We start from the raw sequence: 26,048 nt of genomic DNA, 5'->3' as shown, positions 1-26,048 counted from the left end.
AAAGGAATTCAAGAACAAAGAGGATTGGCTCAAGAATTGGCTAAAATTGGAAGGGAGAAAGCTCCTAGGTGAGTAATTGAACCCAAAACCATGGGTGTAAATCTATAGTTGAGTCAATTCAAAGATATTATGAAGAATTTGAGGTCCATATGTTCATGCATGTATAGAATTGCCATGAATTTCCATGAGATTGCATGATCTAGCATAAGACATGTTAAACACGAAAGATTTGTGCACCTAAGTCTACGTGTATGCATAATTTTGATGAGCTTTGTGATTTTGATCATTATTTGTGCCATATAAAGTAGAATTGGAGTCAATAATTAACATGCATGCATGATTCATGAAGGTACGAAGCTTGAATGCATGAGTCTTGAAATTGGCAAAGAATTTGGAATGATTTTGGAAATGGACCATGATTTTGGGACAATTGGTTTCAAACTATCTAAGTTTTTATGTTACACAATGTTTTTTTATGTTTTGGCATTGATTTGCAAACTTTGGAGCCTTTGGGGTTATGTTTTGAAGCTCAAACATCTTGCTGGAAAACCCAGATTTTGACCAGTCCGCTTGAGTGAGGAAAGCCTTGCTCGAGTGTGAAAATTTGGCTCCCAGAAGTTTTGCAGGAATCACACAGTGGCTCGAGCGGCAGACTTTATGCTTGAGCGAACCGTATTTTGCAAAGACTCCTTGCTTAAGCGTCGAGAATCTCACTCGAGCGTAAATTACACGAAACTAGTACTTTTGCAGACCAAAGGGGTTCACTCGAGCGACCAAAGCTGCGCTCAAGCGGAGAACCCTGTTTCAGAAATTTTGAAAAGTTGTTTTGTGTTTCGTTTTCTGTTCTCTTTCATTTCTAAGCACTCTTAGGCATGCATTGAGCATTGTAAATAGACTAAAAGGATAAGAAAGTGGCTTAAGAGAAGTAAATAAATTAAAACGGATTGAATCACTTGTGACCTGATATGTTATGTAATGTGTAGGGTCAAGCGCAAGGGCAAATCCATCGGCAGAACACTGGGAGTAATGTCTTAGTAAGAATGTGTTGAAGTATGCTACTTTCCAAATGCTCACTTCTGTATGAGTTTTACAGATTTGTTAATCCGATTCGAATATTTGTTATGCCAATGATTGAATAAGGCCGTTGGAATATGATTATGATTATGATATGCTTATGATCCCAAGTATGAAATGTGCATGAATATAAATGATCAGGCCAAAGGCCGTTTGACACAAATGATTGGGCCAAAGGATGTTTGATACGAATGATTGGGCCACAGGTTGTTTGACATGAATGATTGGGCCAAAGGCCGTTTGACACGAATGATTGGACCAAAGGCCGTTTGATACGAATGATTGGGCCAAAGACCGTTTGATACGAATGATTGGGCCAAAGGCCGTATGACACGAATGATTGGGCCAAAGGCCGTTTGACATGAATGATTGGTCCAAAGGCCATTTGACAAGAATGATTGGGCCAAAGGCTGTTTGACATGAATGAATTGAGCCTGAGGCCGTTTGATAAGAAGGAATTGGGCCAGAGGTTGCTTGATAAGAAGGAATTGGACCCGAGGCCATTAGATATGCTTGGGCTTGAGGCCGTTTGATGTATTAGATAGAAACATGAAAGGGCCTAAGGCCACCCGTTATGTTCGTTACGAATTACATGCATGTAACTTCCTTATTTTGATATTATTCACTGGGCTTTTGCTCATTCTCATTTATATGTATGTAGGTGAGCAAAGAGATGTCCAAACCTTGCCTTAGTGAAGAAAGTGAGAGGAAGTCAAGTCTTGTGGAGTCAATTTGAATGTCTCACGCACGAGACTTTGTTTTTGTTCTTTTGTTTTCCCTTTTGCTATCTTGATGAATATATTGGATCACCATGTATATAAGCTCTTGGTTTGGCTGACTTTAAGTTTGAATGATCCTGTATGTACAAGATTCTAAGTTGTTTTCCTTTAGGTGTGGGTTATTAATGAATATATGTGAGATGTTTTGATGTGCCATGTAAGCACAACTCTTTGGATAAAATTTTTAAGTCTACTTCCGTTCAGCCCCATTATTGTTATAAACTGAATATTGAAGTCTACTTCCATTGAGGCCATAGGTAATCTTATGATTACTGGCCGGTTATGACCTTAATCCTTAGGGACGGGTTCGGGTCATGACACAGATGGACCTCGGGTGATCAATGTGATTTATTCAAAGGTCAATGAGAATGAGGTGTGTGGGAAGACTCAAAGAGTGAGGCACCTGCAACATGTGTATCAAGTCTTGCAAAAGAAACCTAGGACCAATGAGTACCAGGGACCAATGGTTTCATTTACTGAGGCAAACTTGTATATGGTGCAACATCCACACAATGATGCCTTGGTGATAACGTTGAGGATTGAGGAGTGCCAGATAAGGCACATACTGGTTGATCAAGGCAGTTCTTGTGACATTATGTACGTTAGATGTCACAAGGAACTTGGCCTTTACCCAGATGATCTGGAACAGTCCAACACCCCGATGGTTAGATTCAATAGAATGTCGACGTGGCCTCTAGAAGCCACACATTTGGGGGTGCAAGCAGGCACGAAAAAGGTAAGCACGGAGTTCATGGTAATTGACACCCCTTCCCCTTACAATGTTATCTTGGGCCAACCGTGGTTGCATGTAATGAGGGTTGTTGCCTCAACATTGCACCAGTTGTTGCGATTCCCAATTGAACATGGGATTGAGGACGTCAGAGGGGATCAGCTACAGGCCAAAAATTGCTCTATAGCAATAATGAAGTCCACCTATAATGTGTAAGAAGTAAAGACAGTGGAAATTGAAGATGAGGACATAGAGGTCCTAGATGATGTCGGCAAATAACCAGCTGACAAGAGTGAGGAAGCTTTGAAGAAGGTTTTAGTAAAAGATGATGATGAAGATCGCGTCTTTCTTCTTGGCTCAGGCTTAGCCGAGGAGGAGGAAAGGGAGTTACAAGCTTTCTTGTGAGCAAACATAGAAGTGTTTTCTTAGACGCCATACGAGATGCCTGGCATTGACCCCAAGGTCACTTTCCATAGACTTAATGTAGACAGGTCGACTAAGCCTGTCATCCAACGGGCATCAAGGCCTACATTGATTCATATGGAGGCAGTAGAGGAGGAAGTGGACAAGCCGTTGAAAGCCAAGGCCATTCAGGAGGTGAACTACCTAACTAGGTTGCCTAACACAATAGTTGTGAAAAAGAAGAACAAAAAGTGGAGAGACCGTATGGACTTCACCAGCCTGAATAAGGCTTGTTCCAAAGATAGCTTCCCTCTACTTAAAATCGATCAAATGGTGGATGCCACTTTGGGGCATTGAATGATGAACTTCTTGGATGCTTATAGGGGATCCTACTAGATAGCAATGTATCCCCCTGATGAGGAGAAAACTACATTCAACACCCCAAAAGGGTTGTACTGCTACAAAGTGATGCCTTTCGAGTTGAAAAATGCAGGAGCAACCTACTAGAGGTTAGTGACCAAGATGTTCAAACATCTGATTGACAAGACAGTAGAAGTTTACATTGATGACATGGTCGTGAAGACCAAAGAACCTGGGAATCATCTGGCCGACTTAAAGGTAGTTTTTAATATCCTAAGAATATATCGGCTCCGACTCAATGCTTCGAAATGTGCATTTGGAGTCAGGTCTGGTAAGTTCCTGGGATACTTGGTCATCAGAAGGGGCATTGAGGCAAGCCCAGATCAAATCAAAGTCCATTACATACTTAAAAAGCCTGATGTCAGCCAAGCAGGTCCAGATTTGACCAGCAAGGCAGCAGCCCTTAACAGGTTCATTAGCCGAAGTTTGGATAAGTGTAAACCATTTTTTAGTTTGTTAAAGAAGGCCACGGATTTTTGGTGGACAGAAGAGTACGAAGTCGCCTTGGCCAACTTGAAAAAGTACCTGAGAACAGCTCCAGTTCTGTCAAATCCAATACCTGGAGAAGAATTGTTCATATACTTGGCAGTTTCAAAACATGTAGTGAGCGCGGTAGTAATCCGAGAAAATGAGAAAGAACAAAAGGCGGTATACTATGTAAGTAAGACCTAGTAGGTGCAGAAACTAGGTACCTGCCCTTGGAGAAATTGACACTAGCCCCGGGGATGGTTTCAAAAAAATTGAATCACTATTTCTAAGCCCACAAGATTGTGGTGCTGATTGAGCATCCTTCGAACTCCTTGTTGCAGCATGGAGATCTGATAGACAGAGTAGCCAGATGGGTAGTGGTGTTAGGCTAACATGACTTGGAATTCAGGCCTAGAACAACGATTAAAGGCCAAGTTCTAGCCAACTTTGTGGCCGAGTTCACCCCTGGTGCCATCCCATGTTGGGCTCTGGTGAGCCGCTGCTTAGGTTGTCCAGGAGAATCAAAAGAAACTCAACCAGGGCCAAAGGACACCACGCCAGCAAAACAGAAGAAGGTAGAGCAAGAAAAACCCTGCGAAATCTACATCGGCGATTTTTTTCGCCTGTTTGTTGATGGAAGTTCAAATCGTCAAGGAGCAGGAGCAGGAGCAGGAGTAGTGTTAGTATCGCCAGATGGGCGTATGATAGAGTAGTCTATTCATTTGGGGTTCAAGGTCTCAAACAATGAAGCAGAGTATGAGGCACTGATTGTATGGTTGAAGTGAGCAGCAGCAATGGAAGCTGATGAAGGGGTAGTCTTCTGTGACTCCCAACTTATTGTGAATTAGGCAACGAGCGAGTATACAACCCAAGATAAACGAATGATAGCCTATGTCAAAGAGGTTGTCAGACTGCAAGCATTGTTCCAGGATTTTCGGTTATAGCAGGTTAGCCAAGATAATAATAATCATGCCTATGCCTTGGCTAACCTAGCTAGTGCAATGAAATCAGGGAAGGCAAGAACAATAAGGATTGATTATCTGTCAGGCCCAAGTGTAGAACCATTGATCACAGAGTACGAAGCAATGTGTGTGGAGATGGGTCCAAGCTGGATGGGTGTAGTAGTAATGTTTCTCAGGGATGGTAAGTTGTTGGAGGACTAAAAAGAGGTGCATAAGACCAGATTAAAGTCGGCTAGGTTCAGCTTGACAGCAGAAGGTCACCTTTGTAGAAGGTCCTTTATTAGGACCCTTTTGAGATGTGTGTATCCCCCCCAAGTTGAGGACTTCCTGTATGAAATACATGAAGGTGTATATGGAAGCAATGCTGGGGGTAGATCACCGGCCCATAGAGCCATATCCCAGGGATACTAGTGGCCATACATGCAGAAAGATGTTGAAGCTTATGTGAGGAAATGTGAGAAGTATCAAAGGTTTTACACCTTTGATACATCAGCCAGTAGCAGATCTGAACCCAGTGTCCAGTCCTTGGACGTTTGCCTAGTGGGGCATGGACCTAGTGGGACAACTGCCCCAAGGAACTGGACAAAGAAAGTTCTTGTTAGTAGCCACGGACTACTTCACAAAGTGGGTCGAGGCAGAACCCTTGGCCAAAATCAGAGATGTGGATGTAAAGAATTTCAATTGGAAGAACATAATCACTAGGTTTTGGATTCCGAGAGCCATTGTAGTAGACAATGGCACCCAATTTCATAGTAAAATGATCAAGAGCTTTTGTGCCAAGTACAAAATTAATAACTATTACTCTACTCCTAGTTTTCCCCAGAGTAATGGCCAGACATAAGCATCCAACAAGACCATCTTAGATGGGATCAAGAAGAGGCTGGAAGCAGCAAAGGGAAAATGGTTGGAAGAGTAACCCAATGTACTTTGGGCTAGGGCTGTCAATGGATCGGATTTAATCTGAATCTGACCCGAATCCGATCCGATAATCCAAATTCGTTTACAAAAAATCTGATCCGTTTATTAAACGGATTGAATATGCAAAAATCCGATCCGATATGATAATCCGATAATCTGATCCGATTATTCTCAATTTGAATAAAAAAACACAAAATGAAAAAGTAAAAATAAAAAAAAATCAAATTATATAAAATTATAGCTCAATAAATAAATAAATGGATCGGATCGGATTATCGGATCGAATATCCGAAATCATCGGATTCAGATTCGGATATCTATAATCGGATATGGACTAAACGGATTCAGATTTTGACAGATCCGATCCAAATCTGATCCACTTACAGGCTTACTCTGGGCATATCGGACTATGCCAAGGAGATCAACTGGGTAGTCTCCTTTTGCCATGGCTTATGCAAGCAGTTATCCCGATAGAGGTCGGCATCCCTGGAATCAGAACCCATGGAGTGGAAGATGGGACCAACAAGGCATTCCTGGACCGAGATCTCGATCTCTTGGAAGAAAGAAGAGAAAGAGCAACAATTCGACAGGGGCATACCAGCAAGAACTAGCTAGGGCTTACAACAAGAAGGTCAACCCAAGGGAATTCAAGGTTGGGGACCTCGTCCTAAGGAAAGTTGTCGGCAACAAGAAAGATCCCAGGGAGGGCAAGCTTGGGCCAAACTGGGCAGGACCTTACAGAATCATCTTGATTGCCGATAATGGAGCATATCAGCTAGAAGACAGTGATGGCAAGGAATTGCCACGACCCTGGAACACTTGCAACTTGAACTTTTTCTTTCATTAGCTTTTTGGGATTTATGTAATTAGCTTAAGTTTTAATAAAACACTAGCTTGATTTTGTTTTTATTACTGTTGATATTTGTGTGATAAGACTGAAGTAGTCCTATGGCGATGTTTTCGATTGAAACATGACGAATAACTTAGACTTATCATATGGTAGAGTTGAATTATACTTTCCATATAATAGAGTTGAACTAAGTTTGCAATGTTTCCGATTGAAACATGACGAATAACTTAGACTTATCATATGGTAGAGTTAAATTATACTTGCCATATGATATAGTTGAACTAAGTTTGCGATATTTTCGATTGAAACATGATGAATAACTTAGACTTATCATATGTGTAGACACTCCATTTTTGACCGCCCTTACGATTTGGATGTCACCACTTGCACACCCAATGATGAATGTGTATATTTTTGTCAAGTGCTCGGAGTCCTCAGCAGAATGTCATAGCTTTGAGATTTCAAACCCTATACACCTCTTGCCTTGTTTTAGACGACAACCATAGTTCTTCAAGCCTGAAAAACCTTGGGACCTGCTGGCCAGAACTAGTGGCCTGCCGGCCACAAGTGTGTTTTGGCAGATATTTTTTTCCAACTGTGCTAACTATTGTCACAGGTGCATGCACTTGCTTACACGTATATGTATTGATATTTCTAAGGGAGTTTGATGTTTGTCTATATATAGAGGACCTCCCCTCTTGCTTTCAAGGTTGGAAAATTTTGGAACAAAATATTCTCTCTCTCTCTCTCTCTCTCTTGCAAATTTCTTGAGCCTTTGCCTATACACTCTATACCAAACCTTGCCATCTTTGAGCTGAGGTACTTTTGAGCCTACTTTAAGCTCTTGAGGGTGTGTATGTGTTGAATTGTTTCCTAGAAGTGTTCTCTTCTTCAAGAGGTATAAGGCTTGGCTTGTTTCCTTGCTTTGTTTGCTTCTTTTCCTACTATTTTTGGACTGTATAAACTCTGTAATTTTGGGCTGAAACTTGTGGTTTAAGGCCTTAAAGGGTGGAGGGGTGGTTCACCTTTGTTTCCACCTTGCTTCTCTAGCCTTTACCCTTGTGTTTCCCACCTTTACACTATTTTTTAGCTTTGAAACACTAATTTTCAGAGCTTTTTCAGTGGCTAAAATATTGTTTTAAAGTCCAAAAATGGAGGGGTGGTTTTCCCTCCTTATGCTTTGTTTACTAGCTTACATAGCTCCATGTTTTAGCTTATTGTTCTAGCTTTTTTTGTCTTAATTCCAACATGTTTCAGGGCTGATTTAGCACTATTTTAGGACTATTTTTAGTGGTTCATTGCATTTGAGCCTTGTATTGCATGCTTGTAGTGTAATTGTCCTTATAGGCTTGGTGGTCTAGGGCTTAGCCACCAACCTATTTGAGTTGATAGCATTTCTTTATGGCTTTCCATACTTGTGATCACCTTTAATCACCTCTGCAACCTCCCTCCTTTCTTGGCTTTTTCTTTGCTTTGAAAGTTGTTTCAAGCCACTTGTTTGTTTAAGCTTGAGATTAAGGCCTTGTGCTTAATGGTTAAATCCCTTTAGGGGTTCATTACCAACGGCATGACACTTCTCTCATGCCTAAAACAACACTTGGTTTGATGTTTCTTTCCATTAGAGCACTTAAAGCTCACTTTTGGACTTAGTTGACTAAGAAATGGTTGGTAATTAAAATGGAGTAATAAAGTGAGGACTACAAATAATGCAAGATAATAACTTGGTTAGGGTTTAATCGGATGTTAATTGAACCCTTGAGTCTTGAATCGTTTCATACTTGTTAGTGATGTAAACCGCTCAAGAGTCAATGTTAACTACTTCCCTTGATCAATTCATGATAGGGAGGGGGTTTGAGGGTCTTTATTTGTTGCATTTATTGAACTTGCATACTTTGGTTCATAGACCATCACGCAATGAAATTGTATCAATTGATGGTTTGTAAATCAAATTTACTGCTCCTTTGAGCTGTTTGATGATAAGGAGGGGTAAGTTGTGCAAACAACCATTGAGAATACCTTATTCTTGATCTGTTTGCTTTTTGTTACAGTGGGAAGAACCAAGCATCAGTGGCTGACAGGCCACTATTTCTGGACGGTAGACCATCTTTTGTGGATGGCAGGCCACCACTTTTAGCCTGCCGGCCACCTTTGCAAAACCCAGCAGTGCCTTTTTGAAATGGAATAGAGCTAATTTTGAGGTAAAAAAAAAAAAAATAGAGCCAGCGTTCTAACTATGCAACAGAGGATTCCTCGTTTCCTGAGGCGGAGTAGTTAGAGTAGTTAGCCTTATACTTCTCTCATATTATATTCATGTTGTAATTAGTTAATTTGTAATTCATTAGTTAGTTCATAGAATAGTTAATTAATTCATTGGTTTTGTAATAACTAGCTAGAGTAGTTAGTTTATTTGGTTTGTAATAATTAGTTAATTCGTTTTATAATAGCTAGTTAATTAGCTTAGCTAGTTAGTTTATTCAGACCCTCCTGCGTGAGGGCGCAAATGTTGTAATAATGTGTATGTCTTCTAACCCCACGTCTTTCTCCCTTTTATTTACATACTTATGATGGTTAGTTTAGAACATCATGTTTCATTTAGCATACTCCATGATTTGCATCCACTTGTTTTGTACGCACCGAGGCTTGGTTCATCATTCTAACAAAGCATTGTAGTTTACATACTTTGTTGAATACATGTTAAACAGCATGCTTGATTCACATGTCATAATTAGTAGCTGGGCCAATTAATTGCATCTCGCATGTGTTGCATTAGTCATGTTGCATTAGTTAAGAGCATGTATGTTTTCTAACTCTTTTGTTTCTTTCGGCTTGCCTTGGAGTACTAGGTGAGCTTTTATTTGCTTTCGCATATCGCATGCGTGTGATTGTCGCCATGACTAACGTGCTTACCATGAGGCTAATTGCTTAATTAATAAACTGTTTGAATGTCTGTGGATGAAGGCCAGTTGCTTGAATTGGAATAATTTGAGTAATGATCATATGCGATTAATTTTTCAAGTGGAATATATTCGAAACAATTTTCAAAACAAATATGAGATCAAGTGTTCTAATTCTTGCAAATTAGTATATACTTGTGTGTGCATCACATAATAAAGTTAGTCTAATAATCAGAACAACAACATATAATGTAAATAAAAATCACATCATGATTAGTAGAGGCCGATCTTTGATCGAGCGAGCGGGGGTGCTCAATTCATGACCTTCCTCTCTCGTACCTAAGTTCCCAAGCTGAGACAATCTGGGTCATGACGGACACGTGGCCTTTGGCATGAGTCATGGGTTTCCTAAATTTCTCAAAAATATTTAGGTGGCGACTCTGTATTTGGAAAAGCAGTCCATTTTTGACAATTTGATTCAAATTCGATTTTCCAAAAGATTTGCCAGATTTAGACTCTTTGGTGTTTATCTATTTCACATTACACTTGTGGAATCAAATTCAGAACCACAGGAGTCTGATACTATAGGGCTAGTCGTCTTCTGAAAGGAGAGTGAAAAGTCAAGCCACAGTTTCTGGCAACTCTGCTGGAGATTTAGAGAACTTGACTTGAACTTGATAATGTGAAATTTTATCTACACTTATATGTTCTTTGCATTGCATTTGCATTGGTGCACCTATGTCACTGTGTTTGTCGACTGCTATTCGTGGATGATTTGCTGGAGGCTAGCCCAAAAGCTTGCCAAAAGGCTGATCGGTCGTGGGCTCTGCCATGTTGGGAACACAACCCTTGGATCTGGACTGCCACTGTACCGTTTGATCCTCCTTTCACTTCTCGGTGGGTATATTAGGTAGTCTTGCTGAGGCACCCCTTTTAACCATTTGGCCTAGTTGCATGTAGAAAGCCATAAAGGCTATTCCAAACTAGGACATGATACTCTCCCATATGTAGGATGCTGTGATACCACTTGTTTGAGTAGTAAAGCGGTAAATCACTCCAAAGCTAGGACAGGGAAACCCTAAACCTCTTATAGGGGTGTTTTGAATGCTTTTGTGCAAAATGTGAAATCTTTGGAAATGTGTGATGCAATCCTGGGAGAGTCTTAATCTTGAGGCACTTTTTTTCAAACTTGAGAGTCATATCAGAATCAGAAATTGGGTCAGAATCCAGGGGTTTGTATTTGATATGGGTGAAATTTTAGCAAAACCAGAACCAGGGCCAAAAAATTGTATCTTGCTTTGCTTTGACTGGCATACTCGGTTCCTGATCTGATAAGGCATTTGTTTTCAATGCCAGGTTTGTTTGAGCCAAAGATGAAGTAGTACCTGCCTTAAACCATCACAATCCATCCAATCCTAGAAAAAACCTATTCAGCAAGAGCCCAGTCCATATGGTCCCCAAAGGTCAACTCAGAAAAGATCCACCCACTACTAAAAGACCCATTCTAAACAACCCAATCCAATCAAACCCTTCTAGACCAATCCAGTTCAAATCCATCAAATATAATCGGGTCGAAATCCTTGTTAGTCAACTCTCAGCTTACACCCAACTATTTTCCCAATTGCCAACTCAGCAGACCTGTGATGACATAGAGTCTAAAAGAGGTTGTGGCCATGATAGTGGCATTAAACTAGGGAATTGCCATGTAGAATGAGACTGATGCTGAAATGCAATCCCCATCTGGGGGCATCGACCACACTTCCAGTCTTGAGCCCCCAGCCAACTTTGACCTACCTCTCTGCCAGCTGAAGATTTGCAGGGTCTAGATCCTCGAAAAGGGTTGACTCAAGCTTGAGTTTTCAGACCCCTAGTGCAGCCTAATGAGGGGCTTTATCCCCTTGAAACTAATGATCTCGCCCTGACCTTGTTAAAAATTGCTAACCTTGAGAAGCAATTCAAAAAGGCCTAGGGACTTAACTCTATTCCCGAAGTTGAGGATGGGTGCATTGAGGCTACCGTAACGCTCCCAGAGAGATTCAAAATGCCATACATTGATCGTTTCGACAGGTCTGGAGATCCTATGGTATATATCTGACTTTTCTTGGATGTCCTGAAGGTCTGACTGAGCCTCAGAAACTCTCTTTGTATGGAAGAACCCTGTCAGGTATAGCAGCCACTTGGTACGCCATGTTGGAGGATACAGTGAAGCAGAATTGGGAAGATTTGGTTGAGGCATTTGTCGATCAGTATTCTTACAATACCCAAATTGAAATGACCACCCAAGAGCTTGTACTAACCCACCAGAACGCTAAAGAACCTTTTATGGAATTTGTTGCAAGGTGGAGAGCAAAGGCAGCACAAATGACATATCGGCCTTCTAAGAGGGACCAAGTGCGGATAGCGGTGCCGAACCTTGAGCATGATATGTTACAAAAGTTAATAGTCGCTCCACTGTTCACTTTCAAACATTTACATGAATTAGGGGTGCAAATTGAGAGTGCATTCAACAAAGGGATTATTCCCAGAACAAGCGAACCAACAAGGATGGTTTTTTCCGGGAGTACCAATGCTGGCAGTAGCACTATTTTCCAAACCCATTGAAGTCAATACTGTCACCATTGGTCCAAAAACTACCGACCCATTTTCTAATACCAACCCACCAACAGCCGGCCCAACCCGAGCTCAAGGCTGAACTTTTACCTCCTCCATATGAGCCTAACCAGCATACTAAAAATCCTGATGGAAAGAGGGTATCTCAAACCCCTTGATCCCCAACCACTTCCTAACCCACTCCCTGCTAGACATAACCCCACCAAATACTGTGTGTACCATCAGCAGTGTGGTCATCGTACCGATTGTTGCTACCGTTTTCATCATGTGGTTCAGAATCTCATTGACAACCAAACGATAACCCCACCTCAAGAACCCAATGTTACCACCAACCCACTTCCCATCCATGACCAAGTACCATCTTCTCACCTTAACCTCATCCACACACTCCCATTTACCTTTAACCCGAACATATACATCACCTAGGCCCATTTACCCAAGCCTGAGGTGTTCATTCCAGAAAGCACCGACTTGTGCATGATGGATGCACCCAATCCAGTTCTGGTATGCCAAGAGCGCCAAATGACCGAACCTACTATTGTTGAGATGTTAGGAATGATTAAAGACCTTCAAAGAACGGTGGCAGATTTAACATTTGGGGTTTCGATCCCATCACAAAGCTCCCCAATCCTGGGGCGAGCTACAGTTGAAAAGGGCCAACCCGAAACTATCTCAAGTCTAGGTGATGACAGATCAATAACAAATGGGCCTCGCTTCGATATAGCCACCCAACCCCTTAGCCAAGCAGAAGCAAGTAGCAAGAACAAAGCCGAGACAAGTATTGATCCCTACGCACAACTTCAATGGGCTATTAGGACTTTGAAGGTCAAAGGGTTAAACAAGCAGCAAGTGCTTGAAGTTGTTGCAAAGACTGTGGATAACACTTTTGTTGCTCATGTTGAGAGCATTTTGAATCAGGGGGCAAGTTGTGAAAATGAATGCTTTACGAGAAACACCCATCTTGATTCCAATCCCAAGCCCATGAATACCCGACCAATACCTGCCAATTCCTTTGCTAATATTTCTAAACCTAATGCTTCCTCCTCCAAAAAATGAACCTTCGCCCAACTCCATATGGGCCTAACTTGGGCATTGAAGGTACTGATGGAGAAAGAGTATCTCAAACCGCTCAATCCTTGACCTCCCTAACCCTCTCCCACCTAAACATGACTCTACCCAATATTGCACATTCCATCAGCAGTACGGTCATCATACTGACTGTTGCTTCCACATTCGCCATGAAATTCAAGACCTGATTGACAAAAAGGTTATTACCCCACCTGAAAACCCTAAAGCTATCAATAACACTCTGCCTGACCGCAATAGATTGCCATTCCATAACATAAAGCCCATACACAGCTTGCTACCAACCAACCATCCATTACCCTAGCCAACACATCATACCCGCTAATGAGCCCAAACCCACTGTGTTCATTCCTGAATCTTCTAATTTCGATATGAGCAAAAGGAACAAAATCTCTGAAGAGATGAAAAGTTTACTCAATCTTGGTGAGTTCAAGCTTGATGCAGCAGTGATGTCAGCACTGGTGGTTGGAATGATGAATCTCAGTCTCAGCTAGAGGAATGCATTTGGAAAAGACCTTCTAAACTAGGGGCATGGTGTGAAGAAACAATTGTTTCGGTCAAGAAGATGTGTGAGAACAACGTAATTATGAGATTCAATCTGTGAGACTCGATTTGAAAGTCAGAAATCAATCTTGCTGGGTGTGGACGTTAGTATTGTTGAATTAAAGGCAGGTCTGGACCTTCTCGTGGGCTACTTGAAGTTGTTTTTGAAATTCTGCAGATGGACTTGGAGAAAGGAAACCCCCTTTTTGTCTCAAAAATGTTTATTTTGTTTTGGGTTATGTCCTGCAAATAGTTATGTTGTGAGTTTTATTTTCTATCTTTTCTTGCATTGTTGCGTCAGTTGAGTCTTTTTCTTTGAGTCGCTCTCGTGTACCCTCAAGTCTTCATCTTTATAAGAAAGTGGGAGTCAAGTTTCTAATCATTTTGTTGTGCCTATAGTAATGTATGTGTGACCTTTTACAAATAGAAAAAAGGCTTTGAATTTGTTTTTTGAATGAGATTCTGTTAATAAGCTCGAGTGTTGAGAAGGATCCCCCGAATGGTTTGAGTGAATTCTAACTTATCGATGCAAAGTTGTTCATGATTTTAGAATTACAGACTTGCAAAGATAGGTTCAGAATTGTGCGTGGTATTCTACATTGTCCTGGGGATTCTCTTCGCCATTAGACAATCATTGTGGCAAACATAAGGCGGCTTTCAGACCTACAATGACATGGCGGCTTTCAGACCTCACAAATCATAGAATTTTCTCCCCTAGTGTTTTCATTATTTCAAAGAGAAAAGGATAAAAGAAACCTAAAAGAAAGGAAAAAAGAAGAAAAAGAGGAAAAAAGAAAGAAGAAAAGAAAGAGAAAGAGAAAAAAAAAATAAATAAACAAAAGAAAAAGAGAAGAAAAAGAAAAAGAAAAAAAAGGGAAAAGAAGTCAATAATCATGCCAGGGGCATCCATTAGACTGAAATCCAATCAATTTTGAAGAAAGGAACTTCTGTCTGAATTCGGGGAAACCAATGCCAGAAGGTACCACATTGCAGGAAAAACCAACTTTCAGAATGGAGCAAAAGAAATGAGGAAGACATGCATAAAAGAATGGAGAACCAAGCTCAAATCAAGGCGAAGCCAATTCTAGTGTTAGGGCAAGGATGACTATTGATCAAATTCACCACAAGTGTTGTAACGCTATCCTTGAAAGGCTCGCTAGGGTGAAAACCTAAAAGGGCAACCTAGGCAAAAGTTAGAGCATGAAAAATGAGAAATCAAAAAATATAGTTTGCAAGGTTGAAAACCACGAAGGGGCAACTTTGGCAAAAGTTAAAGCGCAAAAGGAGAGTGTCAATACCCGAGTGAACCTCATCCATGAACTACGTTGACCTAATTCCCATTCTTGGGATACGTAGGCAACTTCATCATGAAGTTCGGTCTCAACCATATCTCTCTCATTCATCTCGACTTGCGTTGTTAGCTTTGCATCGATCCATAAGCTACACCGACTGTTGTGTATATCATATGCTTGCCTTGGGTAAGGAAGAACAAACTTGAATTAACAAGTAGAGAAATTTTCAATACTTGAACTTATTAGTAGAATCTCTATCTTGAGCAAAAAAGGAATCGAAACTCGGGTTTTGCAAATTAAATTTTAAAGGGAGCATAAGTAATACTAGAGGTACTATGAATGATTAGTTACCTTGAGTCTTTTTTATGCTTTTAGGTCAGTTGTAATTTTTTTTGTGTCATGCTTGGTGTTTATCTCAGTCTGCGCTCTGTATCGAGTCACCATAGCATGTCGCTCTTCATCGAGTCAACATAATGTTTTTGTCGCTCAAAAGCACTCTCATCGAGTCACCATAGCGAGTCTGTCGCTCAAAGTTCAACAGAGTGGCATGGTCAAAATTCCATACACGAATGTTCACTCCAAACTCAAAAGCAAGTCCATGTGTGGAATTCATAAACGAGCTGAGAGCGCCTATACAAGGGGCATCGCATTCATGATCACAGCAAAGTGTATATGAGGAATCCATCACTGTTTTGGAGGGGACTAGAGTAAGTTATCAACATGTCGGGAAAGAAGAGAAGCATGAGTCTGATTGGTTGGCAACCGTTCCAGGATCTGATGATCCCAATCACACATGCCTGCATAATGTTGAAAAGGTGACCAGTAACTGGACACTAGGGGCACTTTTCAGTACATCTGACCGTGTCATCAATTAAACAAGGGGCATGAACCCAACCGGTGGCCAATGACCGGACACTAGGGGCAATTTTCAATGCATCTGATCGGGTCATTATCTGAACAAGGGGCATGAACCCAACCGGTGGCCAATGACCGGACACTAGGGGCAATTTTCAATGCATCTGATCGGGTCATTATCTGAACAAGGGGCATGAACCCAACCTTTCCCTCAGTCCATTCAAAGCCTTTTGTTGGGACCTTTCCCTGGATTAGGGTAGTTTACCCCCATGTTGATTTTGATATGATTTAGCTTTCGAAAATTGTCTCCGACCATTTCAAAAATCTATTGGAATTAACATCTTTTCTATGATTAATACACGTGCTTTGGATTATGCCTGCATGTTTATACACTCTGGTTGAGTTGAATTGCGTGATTGGCTACTCTTGCTCTTGACTTTGTTCTGCACTTAACCGAGTTTTGTCGACTTGCCTCCCTTTGTGTTACATTTCAATGAGTTATGGAAGTTGCCCTACACTCATGTCATAAGGTACAAGATGCACTACTCTATATACAGTTCATTTTCCTCTGCATACCTTTTACCTTGCATCACACTGTTTTGTGCACCCTGTATCGCACTGTCCTGTGCATTTTGTATCGCACTATCTTGTGCATCCTACCCTGTATCACACTATTTTGTGCACCTTTCATCGCACTATCTTGTGCATTTCACCCCATATCGCACTGTCTTGAGCAAGCTTGCATCGCATTGTTTTGTGTATTTAACCTACATCTCACCTTCCACAGCACTGTCTTGTGCACCCACCTCGCACTGTCTTGTGCACTTGCATCACACTGTCTAGTGCACCCCATATCGCATTGTCTTGTGCATTCTTATCTATTTCGTGCATTCCACTGACATCGCACTATCTTGTGCACCCTCACTCGCACTGTCATGTGCACCTACATTACGCTATCCTGCGCATTCACCCATATCGCACTATCTTATGCAACTAGCATCACACTGTTTTGTGCACCTTGCATTGCACTGTCTTGTGCATTTACCCTATACCGCACTGTCTTGTGCACCTACACAGCACTGTTTTGTGCATTCACCATATCGCACTGTCTTGTGCACCGTGCATAGCACTATTTTGTGCATTCGCACACCCACCTCGCACTGTTTCACACACCTCACCCACACTGTCTTGTGCACTCCTTGGGTCTAGGAGACCTTAAATCCTCTAGAGGTGCAATTCTTTTAGTGTTTGTCATGCCCGAATGGCTTCAGATGGTTTGGTATAGCCACCTGGCTGTGTTTGCGATGAGTTCCTAGGAGACCAACTGAGACAGTGGAAACTAGAGTTTGAATGGCCAAGGCCTAGAACGCAAAGGTTCGGGATTTCTGAGACTAAAGTCTGGCTTAAATACCCTGGGGTGTATCTCAGCTTGAAATCTGTATGGTAACCCCATAGGTTGAGGTAGCGTGTATGCGCCTCAATTCTGGATACTAAACCAACCTAGTATGTCACCCTGTTGGAGAATAGGGAAAGTTACTAACATAGCCAAGGAGAAAAGTAGTACCTGTGGTTTGGAAGCGCAACCAAGAAGAAAAGGAAAAATCCACAGCAGCATAAGGTGAGTCATCGCAAATTGCCCCTGTAAGGTGCTTCCATTTCCTAGTTGCTACATCATATCCATTATTATATAGTACCTCTATCGCATTGCATGTAGAATTTATTGCATGCATCTACTACACTATCCATTGTATTCATTACATCATACCATTTTATCGCCTGCATTTTTTCCATGTTAAGCTTAGTTCGGCATGTGCTCATACCTTTCCCTCATTGAAACATAGTTATGTCATGTGTAAGTACCCATGCTGCGCTGAGGCTAGTATTGATGGTGTCAACACCTTTTTTATATTAGGCGTGGTCTGTTTTATCTCCATGCCTTTTCTAGGCAAGATATAGTTCGGCCTACGCCTTTCATTCACTGCATTCATTGCATCCATTGCATCGTACTTTGTCTTGTTGCATTCAGCATTCAACATTATCTTTCCCCAGCATATCATTCCTCATTTATATCATACAACCCAATTACTTGTACTCTTTCTACCAAAAACATAGTTTTGCATGTGCTCGCACCCCTTTCACGTTGAAACATGGCTTTGTTCTGTGTAAGCATCCATGCCGTGCTGAGGCCAGTATTAAGGATGTAGGCACTTAGCCTATGTTAGACGTCGTTTGGCTGTGCCCACTTCTTTTCTTTATAAAATGTAGTTTGATTTTGCATCACCATCCCTTTATGGTATTTGTGTGGTTTTGCACTGCTTGTGGTTTGATTATTTTGTTACATTGTATATCATTACATTATTTTGTTGCATTGTGTATCATTTTGCATTCTGCCCTTGAACTACGCTAGTTTGATTCCTTGCAAAGGGATACGTAGGCAGCTTGCGAGCGCAACCATTTAATTTATGTCTTTATTGTTTGTCTAAGTCTTACGGCCTTGTCAAAATGGGTCATCTTTGGGCTTTGTCATTCACTCACTTCATTTCATGACTTCGAGTTCTGTCAAAGAGGGGCAACTGTAGACACCCCATTTTTGACAGCCCTTACGACTTGGACGTCACCCCTTGCACACCCAATGATGAATGTGTATATGCTTGTCAAGTGCTCGGAGTCCTCAGCAGAATGCCATAGCTTTAAGCCTTCAAACCCTATACACCTCTTACCTTGTTTTGGACCACAATTATAGTTCTTCAAGCCTAAAAAACCTTGGGACCTGTTGGCCAGAATTAGTGGCCTACTGGCCACAAGTGTGTTTTGGAAAATATTTTTGCCAGTTGTGCCAGTTGTTGTCACAGGTGTATGCACTTGCTTACACGTGTATGTATTGATATTTCTGACGGAGTTTGGAGTTTGTCTATATATAGAGGACCTCCCCTCTTGCTTTCAATGATGAAAAATTTTGGAACAAAATATTTTCTCTCTACAATTCTCTATCTCCCTTGCAATTTTTTTGAGCCATTGCCTATACACTCTAAACTAAACCTTTCCATCTTTGAACTGAGGTACTTTTGAGCCTACTTTGAGCTCTTAAGGGTGTGTATGTGTTAAATTGTTGATTAGAAGTGTTATCCTCTTGAAGAGGTATAAGGCTTGGCTTGTTTCCTTGCTTTGTTTGCTTCTTTTCCTACTATTTTCTACTGTTTTTGGACTGTATAAACTCTATAATTTCGGGTTGAAACATGTGGTTTAAGGCCTTAAAGGGTGGAGGGGTGGTTCACCTTTCTTTCCACCTTGCTTCTCTAGCCTTTACCCTTGTGTTTCCCACCATTACACTACTTTTTTTCTTTGAGCTTTTAATCACTGATTTTTAGAGCTTTTTCAGTGGCTAAAATGTTATTTTGAAGTCCAAAAATGGAAAGAGTTGTTTCCCCTCCTTATGCTTTGTTTACTGGCTTACATAGCTCCATGTTTTAGCTTATTGTTCTAGCTATTTTTGTCTTCATTTCAGCATGTTTTTGGACTGATTTAGCACTATTTTAGAACTATTTTTAGTGGTTCATTGTATTTGAGCCTTGTATTGGATGCTTGTAGTGTAATTGTCCTCATAGGCTTGGTGGTCTAGGTCTTAGCCACCAACCTATTTGAGTTGATAGCATTTCTTTATGGCTTTCCATACTTGTGATCACCTTTAATCACCTCTGCAACCTCCCTCCTTTATTGGCTTTTGCTTTGCTTTGAAAATTGTTTCGAGCCACTTGTTTGTTTAAGCTTGAGATTGAGGTCTTGTGCTTAATGGTTTTATCCCTTTAGGGGTTCATTACCAACGGCATGACACTTCTCTCATGCATAAAACAACTCTTGGTTTGATGCTTCTTTCCATTAGAGCACTTAAAGCTCACTTTTGGACTTAATTGACTAAGGAATGATTGGTAATTAATAACTTGGTTAGGGTTCAAACAGACGTTAATTGAACCCTTGAGTCTTGAATCGTCTCATACTTGTTAGTGATGTAAACCGTTCAAGAGTCAATGTCATCCACTTTCCTTGATCAATTCATGATAGCGAGGGGGTTTAAGAGTCTTTATTTGTTGCATTTATTGAACTTGCACACTTTGGTTCGTAGACCATCATGCAATGGAATTGCATCGATTGATGGTTTTTGAATCAAATTTACTACTCCTTTGAGTTATTTGATGATAATGATGGGTAAGTTGTGCAAATAAGCCTTGAGAATACCCTGTTCTTGCTCTATTTGCTTTCTGTTACAGTGGGAAGAACCAAGCATTAGTGGCCAGTAGGCCACTATTTTTGGACGGCAAACCATCTTTTGTGGATGGCAGGCCACCACTTTTGGCCTGCCAGCCACCTTTGCAAAATCCAACAGCGGCTTTTTGAAATGGAACAGAGCTAGTTTTGAGGTTAAAAAAAATGGTGCAAGTGTTCTAACTGTACAACAGAGGTTTCCTGGCAGCAGAACAGTGGCTTTTTCGAGTGAAAATCCGTGTGCATGCATAAGCATTCCTTGTTTTTCGAGGCGAAGTAGTTAGTGTAGTTAGCCTAATACTTCTCTCATATTATATTCATGTTGTAATAGTTAATTTGTAATTCACTAGTTAGTTCATAGAATAGCTAATTAATTAATTGTTTTTGTAATAACTAGCTAAAATAGTTAGTTTATTCGGTTTGTAATAATTAGTTAATTCATTTTGTAATAGCTAGTTAATTAGCTTAGCTAGTTAGTTTATTCGGACCCTCTTGCATAAGGGTGCAAATGTTGTAATAATGTGTATGTCTTCCAACCCCACATCTTTCTCCCTTTTATTTACCTGCTTATGATGGTTAGTTTAGAACATCATGTTTCTTTTAGCATACTCCATGATTTGCATCCACTTGTTTTGTACGCACCGAGGCTCAGTTCATTATTCTAACAAAGCATTGTAGTTTACATACTTCATTGAATACGTATTAAACAGCATGCTTGATTCACATATCACAATTAGTAGCCGGGCCTATTAATTGCATCTCGCATGTGTTGCATTGGTCATGTTGTATTAGTTAAGAGCATGCATGTTTTCTAACTCTTTTGTTTCTTTCAGCTTGCCTTGGAGTACTAGGTGAGCTTTTATTTGCTTTAGCATATCGCATGCGTGTGATTGTCGCCATGACTAATGTGCTTACCATGAGGCTAATTTCTTAATTAATAAACCGTTTGAATGCCTGTGAATGAAGGCTAGTTGCTTGAATTGGAATAATTTGAGTAATGATCATATGCGATCACTTTTTCAAGTGGTACATATTCGAAACAATTTTTAAAACAAACATGAGATCAAGTGTTCCAATTCTTGCAAATTAATCTATACTTGTGTGTGCATCACATAGAAAAGCTAGTCTAATAATCAGAACAAAAGCATATAATGTAAATCAAAATTACATCATGATTAGTAAAGGCCGATCTTTGATCGAGCGAGCGGGGGTGCTCAATTCATGACCTTCCCCTCTCGTACCTAAGTTTCTGAGCCGAGACAGTCTTGGTGATGACGGACACATGGCCTTTGGCCCGAGTCACGGGTTTTCCAAATTTTCCAAAAACATTTAGGTGGCGACTCTATATCTAGCAAAGTAGTCCATTTTTGGCAATTTGATTCAAAATCGATTTTCCTGCTGGATTTGGACTCTTTGGTGTTTATCTATTTCACATTGCACTTGTGGAATCAGATTCAGAACCACGGGAGTTTGATACTGTAGGGCTAGTCGTCTTCCGAAAGGATAGAGAAAAGTCGAGCTACAATATAGTAGAGTTGAATTATACTTGCCGTATGATAGAGTTGAACTAAGTTTGCGATGTTTCTGATTGAAACATGACGAATAACTTAGAGTTATCATATGGTAGAGTTGAATTATATTTTCCATATGATAAATTTGAACTAAGTTTGTGATATTTCTGATTAAAACGTGACAGGTAACTTAGACTTGCCACTACGGCAGAGTTGAACTAAGTTTGATCTAGTTAGATTAACAGACAAACTGTGGTTGTAGAACTCAGCTAATCTTTGTTTGAATCAGACATCGGCAAGAATTGGAGTTGCATGATTAATGTGAACATAAGTGGTACTTAGGTTCACATTAGGAGGCAAGAGGCAGGAATGAGGAATAGGCTTGATACTTGTTAAAATTTTTGAAAAAAATTTACAAGTTAGAGTTAGCCAAGGTATCCAGATAAGGGATACTTGAATTGCTTGTTACCCGAGATCACCAGCTAGGTTAGTCTATCTTTGAAAGGATGAGGTCTTGCTAAAGTACAGCTAGTACAAATGAAGGAATAACACTTGTAAAAATGCTTGAATGAAATGTTTTTAAGTTTCGTTTGGCCAAGATCACAGTAAAAGGTGAACTCCAAGGTAAGTTGGTCCGAGGTGACCAACTAATGGTGCACCGAAGATGAAGTGGATTTGAGGTGATACATATTAGATGTATTCTAACCTGAAGTGATTACACAGTTCAAATGTACTTGAAAAATTGCAAAAATATTTTAAGTGTGGAAACATGCAAGGCATAGAAGGGAAGCAGTAAGCATACATGAAAAGAAGCATTCGAAGAAAAAGAAGCATGCATTCAAAGAAGAAACTTGTTCAGATACAAAAGGCGCATTGGCCTAGCATAAAAGACTATTTGCCTAACTATAAGAGATAGCACTTCGGCCAAGCAAACAAACTATTACAAGTGTTCAAAAATGAAAGAAAAAGTACTGAAAAGAGAAAATGTTCTAAGGAAAGAAGGAAAAAAAAACTAAGCACTATGATCTTTGGCAATGGTCTCAGACTGATCAGCCTCAGCTGTTGGCGTTGTGTCGGCCTCGGCGAACAGTTGCTTTGACTTCTCAGCCTCGATCTTGGCGTCAACCTCAAGGAGAGTCTGGTCCAAGATCCTCTCAGCAGTCGTAGTCTCGGCCTCAAATGTGGCTTTTTTAGCAGAGATATGTTTGGGGACCTCATCCAGCTCTTCGTCCTAAGTCAAGTCCAGGACTTGCTCATTCAGAGTTGGGGACTTGGTCCCAGCAGATTCTTTAACATCGGCTTCGGCCTCAGCTTCCTCTTCACCCTCAGCCTCATCTTCAGATTGGCTTGGAGTAGGAGGGAATGGCACGATGAGTCAGCTTGTATCTCGAAGAGGCGAGTCGTCTGGGATGGCCAACTCCTTCAAACCAACCAACCAGCCAAGGGGGTAATCCTTGTTGCATGCCTGATTGACTTGCTTCTTATAGGCATCACGGACATCGGTTGCCCCTTTAGCATAGGCCTTCTCGTTGGCAGCCTTGAGTTAGGCCTCTTTTGTGGCAAATGCCGTTTGGAGCTCGGTTTGGGTTTGGGCCTCTTTCTCTTTTGCTTCTTTTTCTTTGGCTTGGGCCACCTTGGCAACATTCTTGGTAGCTTCAGCATGATCCTCGGCTTTGCTTTGGGCGAGTTGGGCAGCTTTGTCTTGGTCCAGCAAACTTCGGATGCAAGCCTCGGCTTGATTCAGGGAAATAAGGAGTTTGGCCGCCTCCTTGGTCTTCTTTGCCAACTATTTCTTAAACGCATCAATTTTGACTGCGAGGGAGTGACCCTGCTGAATAGCTTGCTGTAGCCCGACTTTTCATGCTCCTTTCGAAAGGCGAAAAGCCCTACAGTCCAGACTCCACTTGTGGTTCAAAATCTGATTTCACAAGTGCAATGTGAAATAATGAAAACACAAAAAAATTCCAAATCCGGAAATTCTTTTTGGAAAATCAATGTTTGAATCAAATGCCAAGACTCATGCCAAAGGCCATTAGTCCGTCATCACCAAAGTGTCTCAGCTTGGGAATTTAGGTACGAGCGGGGAAGATCATGAATTGAGCACCCCACTCGCCTGATCAAAGATCGGCCTCTACTAATCATGATGTGTTTCTTATTTACATTATATGCTCTTGTTCGGATTTATTAGCTATTTTACTATGTGATGCGCACACAAGGTATAAACTAGTTTGCAAGAATTGGAACACTTGATCTCATGTTTTGTTTTAAAATTGTTTTGTGAATTTGCCACTTGAAAAAGTGGGCTTAAACTGGACATTGATCAAACTATCCCAGTTCAAACAACTAGCCTTCATCCATAGGCATTCAAACAATTATATCATTTAAGCAATTAGCCTCATGGTATTCATGCTTGACATAGCAATAAAAACATTCGATGCAACATGCTAAAGCAATAAAAGCTCACCTCGTACTCCAAGCCAAAACAAAGAAAAATAATTAGAAAAATATGCATGTTCCTAACTTATGCAATATGACTAATGCAACACATGCATTATGTATTTTTATAGGCCTAGCTACGAGCATGGTGTATGATTGCATTCAAGACATTCGATAAAGCACGTAGTCAAGCAATGAATTTTGAACATTTGATATCAGGTTAGCATGATAAGTTGAACCTTATATGGATGCAAGACGAATGGATGCAAAACATGAAGTATGCTAATAAAATGTGATGTCCTATATTAACCATCATAAACAAGTAAGTAGAAGGGATAAAAATGTAGGGTTGGAAGACATACACATTATTACAACATTGCCCTTGCGCAAGAGGGTGCAAATTAAAGTCCAAAAGTCCGGATTTAACTAATTATTACAAAACAAAATGAATAAATAAGCGAGGCTAATTAACTAGCTAACTATGCTACTACAACAAGGATTAAACTCGATATTTAAACTAATTAACTACAACAATTACAAAGGGACAATAATAATTATTACAACACTTAATAATTAACAAGGCTAATTACAACAAACAATATTAAATTAATTAATTACAATGATCATAATATAAGCGAGGATGCGCAAGAATTGCATGCATGCATATGCACAATGTTCAAGAATAGCTCTGTCTGCCCTAGGCTTGCTCTGTTTCACCTCTACCACTGCCCTTTGTTTTCTGCAAAAATACACTGCTGACTAAACATTGAGGGCCGGCCAGCCCTCAATGAAGCCCGGCCGGGCCTAAAGAAGGATGGTCGTGCCTCAATTTTGTGCAAAACTTTGTTTTGTGTTCTGAAGTGAAAATAGTGCAGACAAAGTTGTTCAAGCTCTGTTTGTCCCTTCCTTTTTTCTCTGTCATGAAAAATCCCCGAGAGAATGTTAGAATTGTTTCCAAATCCATCAATGAGCAAATTGATTGCTTGATGATTCCGGATACAATTTTGGACAAAAATCAATGAATGTAATGAATATGACCACTCCTCCCTCTAGTCATAGAGTGAACTCAAAGAGAGAGGTAGAGATGCTTCAAGAATCATCAAAATGCCATGAATTAGCGCATGATCAGTCTTGACTCAATAAAATTGGCATAACGTCCGGCCAAGCCTGAGCAAGGTGACTCATTTTCTTTATGTGTGTTGGTTGTTTTTAAACCAATTCTTTTAGTCATTTCCATTCTTTAGTCCATTTGTCCGAAGTGATGATTAAGTCCACTAAAAGGAGAGAAGCGTCAAAGGGGAAGTAATTCTCAACATGAAAGAGAGACTATGCTGTTGACAATGAATCTCCATAGAGATTAAACCATTAAGCTTGAATCTCTAGTTCATGTGTTGAATAACCATCCACCGATTGAAACAACTCTCAAATGAAAGAAATGAGTGACAAGTTGATTTTTAAAATGAGGTTATTACCATGAAAGGTAGACAAAAAAAAGCCAAGAACAATATAATACAAGATATGTACAAAGACCAATGCTACAATGAAAGAACTAATCAAAGCTTGAATCAACTAAATAGATTAGAATAGCCCTAGAACAACCTCTAATAAGCCAAAAATAGTGGCAAAAAATGTAAGAAAATAGCTCAAAAGCTAAACAAAAAGGTAATGATAATAAAGCTATGTAAGCAAAAATAAGGAGGGGTGGCCAACCCCTCCAATTTCAAGACTTCAAATCATGTTTTTTGGCCTTAGTTCAACTCTGAAAATTAGTTCAAAAATCAAAGAAAAAGAGTGTAAAGGAACCAAGGGTTGAGCTATAAAAATAGGTGCAAGTAAAGGTGTTAACCTAACAACCTTTGGTAGCTTATCCAAACCCAAGTTTCAACACTTAAAATGAATGTAAAACATCCCAAGAATAAAACAAATAGATAGAAGTGAATTAAGCAAAAGCAAGAACA

The 26,048-nt window shown here is 40.4% G+C and overlaps 1 protein-coding gene across 1 annotated transcript; it reads left to right on the top strand.

The window, feature by feature from the left end:
- The first annotated feature begins 2,316 nt into the window (after window positions 1-2,316).
- On the top strand, window positions 2,317-2,799 carry LOC145822118 (uncharacterized). The gene has a single exon (XM_082918716.1). The coding sequence runs from the start codon at window positions 2,317-2,319 to the stop codon at window positions 2,797-2,799; it is 483 nt and encodes a 160-aa protein (XP_082774842.1).
- Window positions 2,800-26,048: the final 23,249 nt, after the last annotated feature.

This window comes from Camellia sinensis, chromosome 3 (assembly GCF_055761805.1).
Source record: "Camellia sinensis isolate YWXY chromosome 3, ASM5576180v1, whole genome shotgun sequence".
In the NCBI taxonomy this organism is placed as follows: domain Eukaryota; kingdom Viridiplantae; phylum Streptophyta; class Magnoliopsida; order Ericales; family Theaceae; genus Camellia; species Camellia sinensis.
This window is presented reverse-complemented; position numbering and strand designations above follow the sequence as displayed.